At 42.3% G+C, this 13532-nt stretch overlaps 1 protein-coding gene across 9 annotated transcripts in view; it reads right to left on the minus strand.

Moving 5' to 3' along the window:
- Positions 1–13532, minus strand: part of ARHGEF28 (Rho guanine nucleotide exchange factor 28) — a 69455-nt gene that overhangs the window by 19608 nt on the left and 36315 nt on the right. For all 9 annotated transcript variants that reach the window (XR_007630584.1, XM_050329608.1, XM_050329613.1 and 6 more), the window contains 6 exons: positions 12930–13027; positions 11934–12116; positions 9377–9505; positions 8714–8799; positions 3902–3949; positions 1652–2131 (listed from right to left, as the gene is read on the minus strand). Coding sequence is in view for 8 of the 9 variants with exons in the window: in XM_050329608.1 (XP_050185565.1) it covers positions 1652–2131; positions 3902–3949; positions 8714–8799; positions 9377–9505; positions 11934–12116; positions 12930–13027 (1024 nt within the window). In the remaining variant the exon portion in view is untranslated. The remainder of the gene's footprint in view (positions 1–1651; positions 2132–3901; positions 3950–8713; positions 8800–9376; positions 9506–11933; positions 12117–12929; positions 13028–13532) is intronic.

Below are 13532 nucleotides of genomic sequence, written 5' to 3' on the forward strand. Positions count from 1 at the left end.
AATAATGACTATCTCCAAGGATTGATACTGTCAGGGATGGAGCCACATACCAACGTCTTCCCCTTAAGGGGCTGCTTGTTTCAAGGGAACAGGACAGCAGGGCGTGACACATGGGGGTCACAGGAGCCTAGTGCTTTCTACTCCTGGAGATGCCCCTTTTCCTCACTGGAGACAGTGCTGTGGTCCAGGAACAAGGACTGCAACCAAAAACTTCACTAAAAGCCATATATGCCTAAGCATTACAGTATTTTAGCTTTCCTACAAGATGCAGAGATACAACGTATCTTGAAAACACAGTAGCAAAACAGAATATAGCACAGATTCTTACATTTAAAATTTCTGTTGCCTCAATTTAAGGAACATCAGCCTTGGTTTTTGTAGGGCATCCAGCTGAAAATCACAGAATAGTTCGGGTTGGAAGGGACCTCTGAAGGACATCTAGTCCAATCCCTCTGCTCATGCAGGGCCAATTGCCCAGGACAGTGTCCAGGTAGCTTTTGAATATCTTCAATGATGGAGAGTCCACTACACCCCTGGCCAACCTGTGCCAGGGATCAGTCACCCTCAAAGGAAAAAAGTGTTTCCTGATGTTCAAAACGAACCTTCTGGATTTCTGTTTGTGCCCATTGCCTCTGGTTCTGTCACTAGGCACCACTGGCAAGAATCTGGCTCCATCTTCTTTAGACCCTCCATTTAGGTATTTATATAGATGAATAAGAAACCCCACTAACAAGACCCATTTCTTCTCCAGGCTGAACAGTCTCAGCCCTTCCTCACTGAAGAGATGACCCAAACATCTTTGTGGTACTTCACTGAACATCCATCACACCACCCCCTCCACGCCTCCACCCCCCTCTCCACCCCATGGCTCGCTCTTGTACCAGGGAGAAAGACTGAACACAGTAGTCCAGGTGTGGCCAGAGAAGAAAGGAAGGATCCCCTTGCTTGACTTACTAGTGATACTTTGCCTAATGCAGCCCTGAAGACCATCTGCCACCTGCATAGCAAGGCCACGTTGTTTGCTCATGTTAAACATGGACCCTCGGGATCCACATGTCCTTTTCACAGAATCAAAGAATCATTACGGTTGGAAAAGACCTCCAAGATCACTGAGACCAACCTTTGACCAAGTATCCCCATATGGTCAACTAACTACAGCACAAAGTGCCATGTCGAGTTGTTTCTTGAACACTTCCAGGGATGGTGACTCCTCCACCTCCTTGGGCAGCCTGTTCCAATGCCTGATCACCCTTTCAGTGAAGAAATACTTCCTGATGTCCAACCTGAACCTTCCTGACACAGCTTGAGGCCATTTCCTCTTGTCCTGTCACTAGTTGCCTCAGAGAGATGCCAAACCTTCACCTTACTACAACTTCCTTTCAGGTAGTTGTAGAGGGTCAAGCTGATTTCCAGTTGGTGGGGACCTACCTGTGCATAGGGTTGCTTCTTTCCAGAGGCAGGACTTTGCACTTTCCTTGGTTAAATTTCATGAGATCCAAAGAAAACCCTTGGATATGCCTGAATCTCCAGTTTCCCACATGCTCACTTGTTACATTAACAACCAAAAAAACCCAAGACCTACTGGTCTATTCATCATGGCAAGTCTCTAAGTCTGCAGTCAGGGCTGTAATTAAAATGGGGAACCACACACCTCATTGACTGCTCTGGATGAAAACAGGTTACTTTGCTGACCATGCTTCCATTGCCACAGGAGTTTCTTCTGGATTTTCACATTTTCTCTTTCCCTCTCCACCATCTTCTGGCCCTCCTGGAGCCTCTCCAGGCTCTGCTGGTACTCCTGAAGCTGCAGTGCCAGTCCCTGCTGGCTCCTTTCCAGGAGTTCCTCCTTGCACCCACATTCTCGCTCCCGCTGCCCCAGACGGGCCTCCTGTGCCTCCTGCTCCCGCTGCCGCTGGTCGCATTCACGCAGCCATCGCTGTTGCTCTTGCTGAAACTGCTGCTTCAATTTGTGTATGTTGGCCAGTTCCACCCTTTGCTTTTCCAGATTCCGATATTTTTCTTGCTCCAAAAGGAGGTTTAGCCGAGAACCGTGGCCCCGACCAGTCTTCTCATTCTCTTGCAGGAGTAACCTATGGAGCTCTCTGTGGCTGTCCTGGATAGCCAGTGCTGCCTAGACTCCACAACAAAATCAGATACAAATGTTTAAATATCAGCATTAATCCACTTCTGTGTTTTTACACAGAATCATTATATGAAAATGCTTCAACCTCTTGTTGAGGTTGCTTAATACTGTTTGGGGGGTTACTCCACAAGCAAGTAAAAAAATTCTGTGATCATGCCTTTACAAAGAGATATTTCTAAAAGCACTCAAATATTCTGAGTACTTTTAACATGGTTCTGGTTTACACTTAGTATTACTATACGTGTTTATGTTACAGCTGTGGATATGCACTTCAGTTACAGCTGGGGTCCTGTTCTGTTAGAGGATATTAAAGCACATAGAAAAAATGATTTTTCATGCTTAAAGAGGGCATTAAGGCATTGGGAATGCTATACTCACTCACCAAAGTATTCCTAATGTGGCTTATACACATAGAACTGTCCTGTTTCCAGCACAGCCCACTCCAACCCCAAGGCTCTCCTTTCCAACCTGCAATACTGCAGTCTAATTAACATCAGCCCTATAGGCACCTGCCAACATAGCCATGCCACCAGGACCATACCACTACATACATCTGACTGAGTACAAGCATAGATCTGCAGTATAGTAGTGATTTCAAATTTGATGTTTCTATTTTACAGTCGAGAGCTCTATGTTCCACCCTTCACAAGAATGTTGTGACATTGTTTGCATTAAAGATTGTGACACCCTCCAATAACACAAAAATAAATAGCTGGGATTAAGAAGAAAGAAAAGCAAGCAAGCCCTACATCTGCTGAAGCACTTATTGCACCGCCTATCTTCAAGAGCTTGCATGGGAATCTATTTCAGCAGACATTCCCAGAGAATTCACACAGCTCCATTGCCCCATGCTGTCCACCCCAGAAAGTTTTTAACTTTAGGTAATGTGCAATCCCCACTTTATTTGGCTCTCTCCAGTATTAGGTCAGCTCCAGTGATTTACAAACAGGGCAAGGACAGGATCCTCTGCTTGTTTCTCTGCACCTTACTGCCAGTTCATGGTCTGAACAATTAAGGCATGAACCCAAGCCTTAGTTTTATTATCCCTATCTGTTTTTCAATTATTCAAAAATTTTGCCTGAATTATGAGCTTTTTATTTTGCTTTTGCATTGCTTCAACCCACTTAAATTCTAAGCCCAAGGTTTCCAGAATTATTATGAAATATGCTAATGTCAATAGGGTCTAAAAATTAAAGCACAATCAAATTAAAAATTTTAAAATAAAATTATAAAACTACACCTAAAAAAGAAAAAGTAACTTAAAACATTCAAACTTAGCATAAAAGAGGAAAACACTTCAGAACCTACAGAATATACAAAGTAATTAAGATTGAAATATCTAAAATGTGTTGAGTTTGCTATCTAAGTGACAAAGCCTCTGTTTACTACTAGCCAGAACAGTCAAAAGAAAATACTAAAATTTTTCAATATTTTGTACTATAATTTCAGAAATCTGTATGTGAAATGACATCAGTTCAATTAGGGCCATCATTTTACTTTCCTGCTAGATTTTTAGACTGTACAAACATTCTTTTTAGGAGGGAGGCTGATCTCCAAGCAAGTAAGCACTATTCAGATCTTAACAGAAACCTACTACTCATGCAGACTAAAAATATATTCTATGACAACTTATGCAACAATCAGTAGAGATCAGTATCCACTGACGTAATGTCTAAAAGTAGGGCAACGTGAAAACAAATCTTAAGAAGTAAATTATTAAGACTAATTACTCTATGAAGTTAGCAGTGGAATAGTCACCTGTATGCTGTACAAGAGACGGGTTAAGTTCTGGATTGCTTGTACAATCTAGAAAATAAAAGAGAAGAATTTTCAAAGCTTTGACCACTGTTAACTATAAAGTTAATACATTGTGTCTGAGGTTTAAATAAACTCATTTCTGTGCCTGTATATCCTGGGAAATTCATAGTTCCTTCCTAAAATAAACATATTTTGCTTTAAAAAGTAGGTTTTAACTTCAAAATTGTATCATCTAGGTATTTTTTTTTTTAAACTAGTGGAAACATTCATATTTCTAAGAAATGCAGTGTTGAGTCAAACCTTTATGTGGCTGTCGTGGTTTTGCCCTGGGTCAATTTGCTTTCACACCCCCCACACAATTATTATTATTTGAGAGAAGGTTTATACAGACAAAAGAGACCTGATTTGGGGAAAATAGTATTAACATTTATTACTAGCAAAATAAAAACTACTAAAGAACTGTATCTATAACAATTTCTACTTAAGTAAAAGTGCTAAATATTTACAGAAATATTCCTCCCCCCTTTTATATTAGTCCAAGGAGGAGAAGCAGTCCTTTTCTCCATTCTCAGAGTTCCAGCTCTCTCTCCAGTAACTCTGCAGCACCCTCATCGCAACTGGAACTCTTTTTCCTTCTCTGTGTCGGCCTCCAGGGCTGGGCCTACCACCCTCCTGGGTTAAGACCGGAGGCTAGGGGGTTACCCAGGTCCTGAAGGTTTTTCCTTCCATAGGCTTGCAAGGGGACACTTGCTTACTATGGATCTTCTTCCACAGGGTTACAGGGGATAATGGTTTAAGAGTTCACCCCTGTTTCCTACGGAGGTCCCTTCCCGTGGGAGAACAGTCCTTGATAGACTTCTCAGCATGGGTCTAGCATGGATCCCACACTCGGATCCCAACATCCCACCTGGGCCATCTCGCTCCAGCGTAGGTTTCCCTTAGGGTCACAAATCTCCAGCACTAGCAGCATGGATCTCTCACTGAGATCCCAAGCTTATCCGAGCCGTCCTTGCTCTGGCATAAGCATCATCCCCTTCAAGGGTCACAAAGTCTTCAACAGGACTCTCCCTCACCTCAGGTCTTTCATGAAGTCTCGATTCTCTTCGGTACATCCACAAGCTCCTCTGTGAGCTGCATGGGGGGGTCTCTTCACCCCAACAAACTTCTGTAGGTGGCAGGGATTTATTTTTCAATCTTTACCCTGCTGAAGGGAGAGAGTGAAAGGGGAAAGAAGCAAGCCCCCGCTCCCTTCACACTTCTCTCTCCTGTTGCAGTTTCAGCTGCCAACTTCGACCTTGGACACTCCGTTATCTCTTTGCTGGAATTTCTTCCACAGCAGTTTCTTTGTCCAAGCAATTAGTCTTTTAAACTTTTTTTTCTTCACTCTCTTACAAGAGAGAAGGGAGGCTTTGGTGCTGCACCTGCCCCCCAGACCAAGCCAGAAGAGGAGGGGGCCTTGGTCCTCCTCAGGCCCGCCGCCTCTCTCTTACATGGCTGCCGCTCCTAATTTCAACTGCGCCACAAGCCTTCTCTTCCATTTTCTTAAATTTGTAATTAGCAAAGGCATTACTGAGAGTTTTAATTGGCTTCTTGTCCAGAAATTCACCTGGACAAAACCATTCTCAGCCCCAGGGGCTGACCAACTGGGCAAAACCACGACAGTGGCTACATGGAAAAAATAGAAGCAGTAACCTATGAAGACTAATAGTTCACGAACACTGGAGTTTCCACTGAAATCACCAGAGACTCTAAGCCCAACTGTAAAAATAAAAATGCTTCATCCACAATTTTAATCTCTTGTGACTAATGCTACACAAAAAAAAAAAAAAATTCCATTCATTCTTTGTTTACATGACAGTTTTGAAAGACAGTAACCAGACCTCTGCATATACAGGACAGCAGATTTAGGTTACTTACAGTAGGATGAGACAGCATGAGACTCAGATACTAATGCAGTAAGAAACTAGCAGGAGTCCTGTTAGTGGGTTATGGCAAATACCTTAGATGTCCTGCAAGATACTTTCCCAGTATGTTCTGCAAAACGCACTAGCGTGGTTACTACTCTGCCTCTGCAGCAAGGTACAGCCACTTCACACTTTCCATACTTTTTCTTTTTTCATAGGAGCAGAGGAGGGTTTGGGAAGTGTTTGTTTTCTCTCTGATTCTCCTAAGTTCTCTACTGAGTCTGATTTTCCACCACAGATAGCTAAACATCTCCTACGTTTAGCTGCAATAACTGAAAATGAAGATGAAAAAGGCCAGGCTTCCAAACACAGCTCAAAGCAGATATGCATGGGGGAAAGGAGCACCAGCTGCAGCATTTCCTCCACTCCTTTCTCTCACATTATCTCCCTTCAGTATTGCCTGCCATTCCCCCGCCAGATCTTCATCTCCTCCTCCTCATTGCATCCCCAAGCCATAAAACTGCTCAGCTCTGCTATGAGAAGCAGCAGATTTTGCACAGATGTCTGTGCAGCGCAAGGACAGGCACAAAGCAGCTCTGCTTTCCCTTTGCTGGACAGTGAGCAGCAGGCAAGGAGGCAGAGTAGAGCCAAGAGGGAGAGAAAAAAGGTGATGCTGGAAGGATGAGGAAGAGAGAGCACACAAATTAGAGCCCTCACACTGAACAAGAGTAGAGTTTCTTTCAGATTTTGAAGCCCTTTCTAATTTGAAAAAGGATGTATGCAGGGGGGAAGCCCTTGGCTTTACCAAGGAGTTACAAATGGCCAGCCCCAGTGCCTATGGTCTTCTCACTGCAGCACCACTTAAGCCCTGAGGGAATGAGGCTGAGGTAGGTTCAGCTGAGCTGACCAGGTGACAGCACCATCTCTGCTGCATAGTTACAGCTTCAGCACACGCCCTGTAAGTCAAGCTAGGAGCAAGGCAATAATTTCAGGTGTTTAACAGTGCTGAGGGCTATCACCACCTCCCTGCCACTGTTCCCCTGCACCCTGGTTCAGAGACATGAAGATGGTGAGATCTCAGAGCAGGTTTGGGCTTTGGACAACTCCCACAGGGATGCGTTTACAAGACAGGAGCAAGGAGACAGGGGACCACCTCTCACAGGTACCTGCTTGAGACCTCTCAAGTTTCAGAGGCAACACTCTCCCTTCCAAAGCCTAGTCAGCATCTAATTCCCAAGCTAGAAACTCTTGCTCTGTCTGTCCAGCTCCTGTTTCCCCAGGCTAGCTGAGCTGAGTCCAAAACTGGCACTCCACAATCCCAAGACTGCACATCCAGCAACCGACATTAGGTAGAACACCCACCACCCTGGAAAGCCCTTGCCTTGCCTCTTTTCTTTGCTCATTCTGCCACCTCCTGGTAAGTCTGATTCTGGCACGGTAAGATGTGACACACGCCTTGCCGAAATAATAGGCCATAAATAACAGGATAATGACTTGGTGTGGAATAATAGGATAATGACAGGGTGAAAGAGTTGGGTGCAGGTCCCTTTAGCTTTTTGAGCAGGGATAGCTTCAAATAAGAATAGATTAGAGGAAGCTGCTCAAGTCCTTCTCCAGTTAAATCCAGGAAACCTCCAAGGGTAGAGACCCCCAAAACCCCTCTGAACAACCTGTTCCTGCTTGCTCATCCTTGCAGTACATTTTTTTCCTTATATAGAGTCAGAATTTCCCTTGCTGCAACTTGTAATCTTGGACATTCATCCTTTTGCTGTGCACTTCTGAGGAAAGTCTGGCTCTATCCTCTCTATAACCTCAGTGGCAAAGTTTTCATTGTCTAACTACTTTTAATGAGCTAGATCTGAGCTCCTCTACCCTTTATTAGGTTGGTTTATTTTTCTTCACCTAGCTTCTCTGCTCCATCACTTGGATTTTTTGTTTTCAACCCATTGTTTCCACTCACAGTCTTCTTCCTTCTCCTTTCTAACTTGGCAGACTGGTAAGTAAGATGATCTAGAGCTGAAAATAAGGCAGGGTTATGGGGAGATTAGTGTATTAGCAAGAGTCTTCCAGATACAGAAAACAAACAAACCAACCCAAGGTTTCAGGCACATAAGCCTTCTTTCAGATCTGATGCAAAAACAGTGTGCTAATGCTAAGTAACTACTTTTCTAGCAAAGTTTTATTTCTATTTCAAGTTACTTATCTTCTGTTCTTGTCTCTTCCCTGTATTCCTTTTGTGACCTTTCTTCTCTACCGAAGAACTACTCAATTACAGTTCACTTTTTTCCACATAGTAATTCACACTTCTTACTCCAACAATCTGCTGCTTCATGAAATTTGTCATTCCTAATTTTGTCCAGTACTGACTTTTGACTCTGCTTTTTTCCCCAGTTTGCTCATAGGACTTTGAAAAATGGGAAATTTCTCTTCTATTTTCTAATTGCTCCACGAAGTTCTTCCAATGCATAAGTCTTCCTTGCATTAGCTGAAAGGAGACTTTCATTATCCTGTGAATAGGAGGAGGGAGTAACCGGAACACTATTGTCTGCTCCTTAGAGATGCATCTATTGAATGAGGACAACAAAGAACCAGGCTCTTAAGAGGCTTGCACAAGTGGTTTGAAAGCACTGCCTGTTACTATAACTCCCTGATCTGTAAGTCTGGTAGGAAAATTTCTGTAGATTGTAGAAAAGTTCTGCAGATTGTTTATGACTGCTTTTCAAAATTTTATTATTGATTTCAGTGTCCTCTGTTAAACCGAATTATCTGGATCTGAGTGAAATCTGCCTATCCCATGTTTTCTGTTTTAGAACAGCCTTTAGTTACACCATAAGAATTTGGACAGCATGTACATGCCCAGTGCCCAGAGTGCTATGTGCAATGCAGAAAGAAAAACTGATTACAATACCTTATTCTCAAGATTGGCATCTGCCATTTCCTTTTCAACACTGAGATCAATTTCTGATGATTCTGCAGCTTCTTTTATTTCTGCATCTAACAAATAAAGCCCCAAGAAAATGTGAAATAAAGGTATCAAAACATATCCCAATTAGAAAAACAAAAGGTGGCATCCTTTTTTACAGTTTCTCACAGGATGCTAAAACAGAGACTGACATAATTCGGTGTTACGAAATGGATTCTAGGCTGGGTAAAAACAAATTTGGAAGTCAGGATGGCACATGTAGCATAATCCAGTTTTTCTACCTTAAAAATTAGCACTATGTCACAAGACTTTATTTGTAATTTTTTTATAAGAAATTCATGCTACCTTTTACAGCTGAAATTACTGGAACGTCAATCCTGGTTTTCAGGCCTCCTGACAAAAAGTAAGTAACTTGGGAAATGGCCTATTTTGCAGGATTTGCTGTGGAGCTGAGCAGCAGTGACAAGAAAGCATACCTTCAACCAAGCTATACGACAATTTATACTACTTGAGCACCTGCCCAAAGACAACCTCTATTATATTATTTTTTATTGATTTTGCCACAGACTGAGAAACTTTTCAAAAAAACCAATCTGGTATCAAATGTTTTAGCACTCTGAATATGTACAAGTATCAAATTTTACTCACCATTCAGAAGAGATTCCAAGATTTCATTGGCAGTAAATCTATGCTTCACACTTACTTCCTCAGTACTTTCCTCTGATCTGTCTATTTCGCTTACTTGTGATGTTGTGACAGCTTCACAAAGACTTTCAACTAAAGAGGAAAACATGCCAAATTACAGAAGTCCCATAAATAGCCCCTTAACACACAAATCAATGTCATAGAACCGTAGAATAATTTAGCTTGTAAGGGACTTTCAGAGGTCATCTTGTCCAACACCTGACTTAAAGTAGGTCAAACTAAATTGCACTGCTCAGAGCTTTGCAAATACAAGCTCTAAACTCTTTTTAAAAAAGATAGTGACTTCATAGTCTCCCTGAGCAACCTCTTCCAGTTTTTTAACACCCCTGTGGTACATAATTTTTCCTTTCAGCTAATTGGAATTGCAGGTGTTCTAATACGTGACTGTTGCATCTTACCCAAGTGTTTTTCTTTTATCATCACATAAGTCTGCACAAAACCTGGCTTCTCTGTATTCTCTGATTAAACAGATGTGGACAGTAATAAGACCCCATCAAGCCAGCTACCTCAGCTTCTCTCAGATGTCATGTCCTCCAGCATGCTAGTCATCCTGGTGCCTTTCACTGGATTTGCTCCACTTTGTCAATGTCTCTCTTGTCCAGAGAAGACCAGTATTAGTTCAAGGCACCTCCCTCAATTTGCTGGCAACTTTCCTCCTATTGCACCAGCCTAGGAAGCAGTTGGCCTTCTTTGCCACAAGACCACACTGATGTCTCATGGGCAACCAGCTGTTGAGTAGGACTCTCAGGTCCACTTAAACAAAGCTATTTTCTATCTAGTCGGTGTCCAGCCTGCACCAACACATGGAATTATTCCACCCAAGTTGCAGGATTTTGCACTTATCTTTGTCAAACACCTAGGTGTTCCTCTTAGCCCATTCTCCTAATCTGTAGAGACCTCTCCAGCACACTGAACGTCCCACCTCATTCAGTGACAGTCATGAATCTGCTAAGAGTGTGCTCAATCCCATGGTTAGCTGCATTAATAAGTATGCTGAACAGTACTGATCTCTGAATCCAGGGAACACACCTAATAACGTAGTAACTGATCACAGTCCCTTCAGCCCAGCAGTCCAGTCTATTTTCCACCCAGTTAAGCAGTTCACAATAGTTCAGATGTAAGGATACTACAGCTAGTGCAAGACACAACTTGCCCTAGATTAATCTGTTAATCTCTGGCTGTTCCAAATCACCTTCATGTCTTTCATGTTCTTGGAAATGGCTTCCAGGAGGATTTTCTCTATCACCATCTCAGAGATGCTGTTGAGACTGACTGTTTGGTAGTTCCCTATATATTCTTTCTTGAAGAGAAGTGTGAGGCTTGCCTTCTTCAAGTCATTAGGAACCTTTCCTGATCTCTGTGATCTTTCAAAGCTGACAGAAAACAGCCTCACAATGACATTAATAAGCTCTCTAAGAAGTCCTGGATTTATCTCATCTCATGGATTTGTGTATATCTAATTTGCTTAAGCACTCTGTAATTCTATCCTTCTCTGCTGTGAGCAATGCTTTATTCCTACAGCGTCTGCTATTAGCTCAGGGACTATTTCTGTCCTGGAAGATTGTCCCCACAAATTGTCTGCACTGTAAACAACTGTGAGCCCCTACAGACTGCTGTCGAGTCCTAAAATCCAAGACATCATCAACACCAACAACAGCATGAGAGAAAGTGAAAAATAAAAAAGTGGGCAGAAGAGGGTAAGTATAGGCTGACATTTAAACTACTTAACCGTTGCATCACAGACTTATATTCCCTACACAAGTTTAATAATTTTAATCAAAAATTATTAAAAAAGCTCTCTGGTTTTATAATGATGATGGAGACCAAGCTTCACTGTTTTATCACTTGAAATGTTTTAATAGCACACAGGTCTCAATTTAAGTGATTAGGGCTCAGTTTACCAAAATTCTTTTCAGCTGAGTTTAGCAGAAGTTTAGCTGAAGTTCCAGCCAGGGAAGGTATCTACAAATACCATTCCCTTCCTTCCTTCCTTCAGAAAACATTACTGTAGGTGGTCCAAGGTTATCCTCTCTCTGTTAGATAACAGGCAGAAAAAACACAGTTCCTACAGTGATTCTGGCAGGTGCTTCTTGGTAGATCTGAATTGGTCTGTATATGATCATACAAAATTCTCATGTGTCATCAAATTAGCCCAGGTAGGTGAAGGTCAGGAACCAGCTGCAATATCATACTGCAACCTTTGATGTGTTTCACCGAGTTGTACTGCAAGGAGTACAGCTAACAACCTAAACTCCATTTCCCTGCCTGCTACATTTGATGCTATGTGCTAAACATCCCTTATTTTACAGTTTGGCAGGTAGCATCTCCTGTATCTGACAAGAATAAACTTGACAGATTTCTTTTTGATATCCTTTGACAAGTTTTGACACTGCCAGTTCTTGAGACTTGAACAGAACTACCACACAAAGCAACACTTTGTTACCTCAAAATATCTGCCCATGTGAAGAGCCACCAATCCACTCTACCTGTGCAAACTCACCTTCTCTGAGTGCTGCTGCCAGCAATGGAGCAGCCTGTGGAGTTTCTCCTGAATCAGGTTTGATAAGGAGGTGAGGTTCCACATGAACATCATCAAACCCATACATATCTCCCAGTTCTGCAAACACATGCAACTTCTCTTCCAAATAATTGCAGATTTGCTGGTCTTGGTTACTCAGCAATTCTGTCAACCAAAATTGAACACTGTATCAATATTTTTTTGTCCTGCAGGGAAACACATTCCTCATTCACCCTTCTAATCTTTATGCTACATAGATATTGCTAATTCAAGTTAACCTTTTCTTAACTGGCCAGGAACAAAATTCATCCCATAGTCTGTCCTAATGAAAGATGGCACAGACCCTGGCAGAAGTCGAGAGCCCCACCCTGATGAGGTGGCCTTGGCTGCCCTCTTGGGCCCTCAGTTACCCGTTGCTGCACTCACAATAACAAGTGAGTGCTGCATCCTGGAAAATTATTTGGCTCAGGTGCACTGATTCAGGGCCTCCACATTAAAGAACACTTGCTTTCAGCAGAGGGTGTGTGGCTCTCTACAGGACAGACATTGCTGCAATTTCTCTTCCTGCAGCAGTACAAAGATTTGGGTGTTAGATGTAGGAAAACAAGGAAGCAGAATTTATCCCTATTAGCTATATTTTCAGATAAAAATAATAGCAGCAAAGCGCATAATCAAGCACGAAGCCACACAATTTTGAAGATTTGAGGTATTTCCACAAACACAAAACTACCTGATCCTGGTGCTAATCTGGGAAATTCAGTGTTTATTTTGAAAACATCCATTTTTCTTTTTCAGTCGTGGTAATGTAAAAAAAAAAAAACTAAGCTCTTTGGAAAAAAAAAGCTTCTCTTTCAATACACTCACATTATACCTTAAGACTCTGCCTGTTGAACCCACCAGAAAGTATTGGGCATATTATTAATTCATCCTGAATCTGAGGATGCCAGAGCTCTCAGAGCAGCAGGAAAGGTACCACACCTTGATATTTCTGAATTCTGTATGCTTTGGCCTCAGCAATACGTCTGTCCTCATCAGATTCACTCATTTTTACTTCTTCTTCTTCTTCCTCTGGACAACTTCAAAGATAAAAGACAAAGGTGGACAAAGTAAAATTGGCATCTATTCATCTTCAACACAGTGTTATCTTCGCAATAAACAGAACACAACATCAGCAACACCTTTTGCCACAACCCAGAGGCAGGCTATTTGTCTGCCTCTTTAAGAAGCAGTAAGTGGACATAAACCATAATGAAAGACTCTTTTTAATTCTGGTAAGGCTGCATTGTGTAGGTGGCCCACATGTAGGTTTGCAGTCCTAAGCAGAAGCTTGGGCCCCATGAGAGGCAATGGTTTCCCTACCATTCTTAAGGCACTGACACCAAGATAACAGGCATGATTCACAATTTCCTCAAATCGTTGTAGGGGCACTTGCAGGACTCTGGAAAGCATGCAGTGCCAAAGGCAAAGGTGAGGGTAGCTTACAAGGATGTCTGATGAGGAGAGGGAAGGGTCTGCTGATTCAGTGGGAAACCAGAAGAAATATGGGAAGTTTGGTAGAATTGATGATGAGGTTTTGGCATC

Source organism: Myiozetetes cayanensis, unplaced genomic scaffold (assembly GCF_022539395.1).
Source record: "Myiozetetes cayanensis isolate MyiCay16 unplaced genomic scaffold, myiCay2020 scf4, whole genome shotgun sequence".
In the NCBI taxonomy this organism is placed as follows: domain Eukaryota; kingdom Metazoa; phylum Chordata; class Aves; order Passeriformes; family Tyrannidae; genus Myiozetetes; species Myiozetetes cayanensis.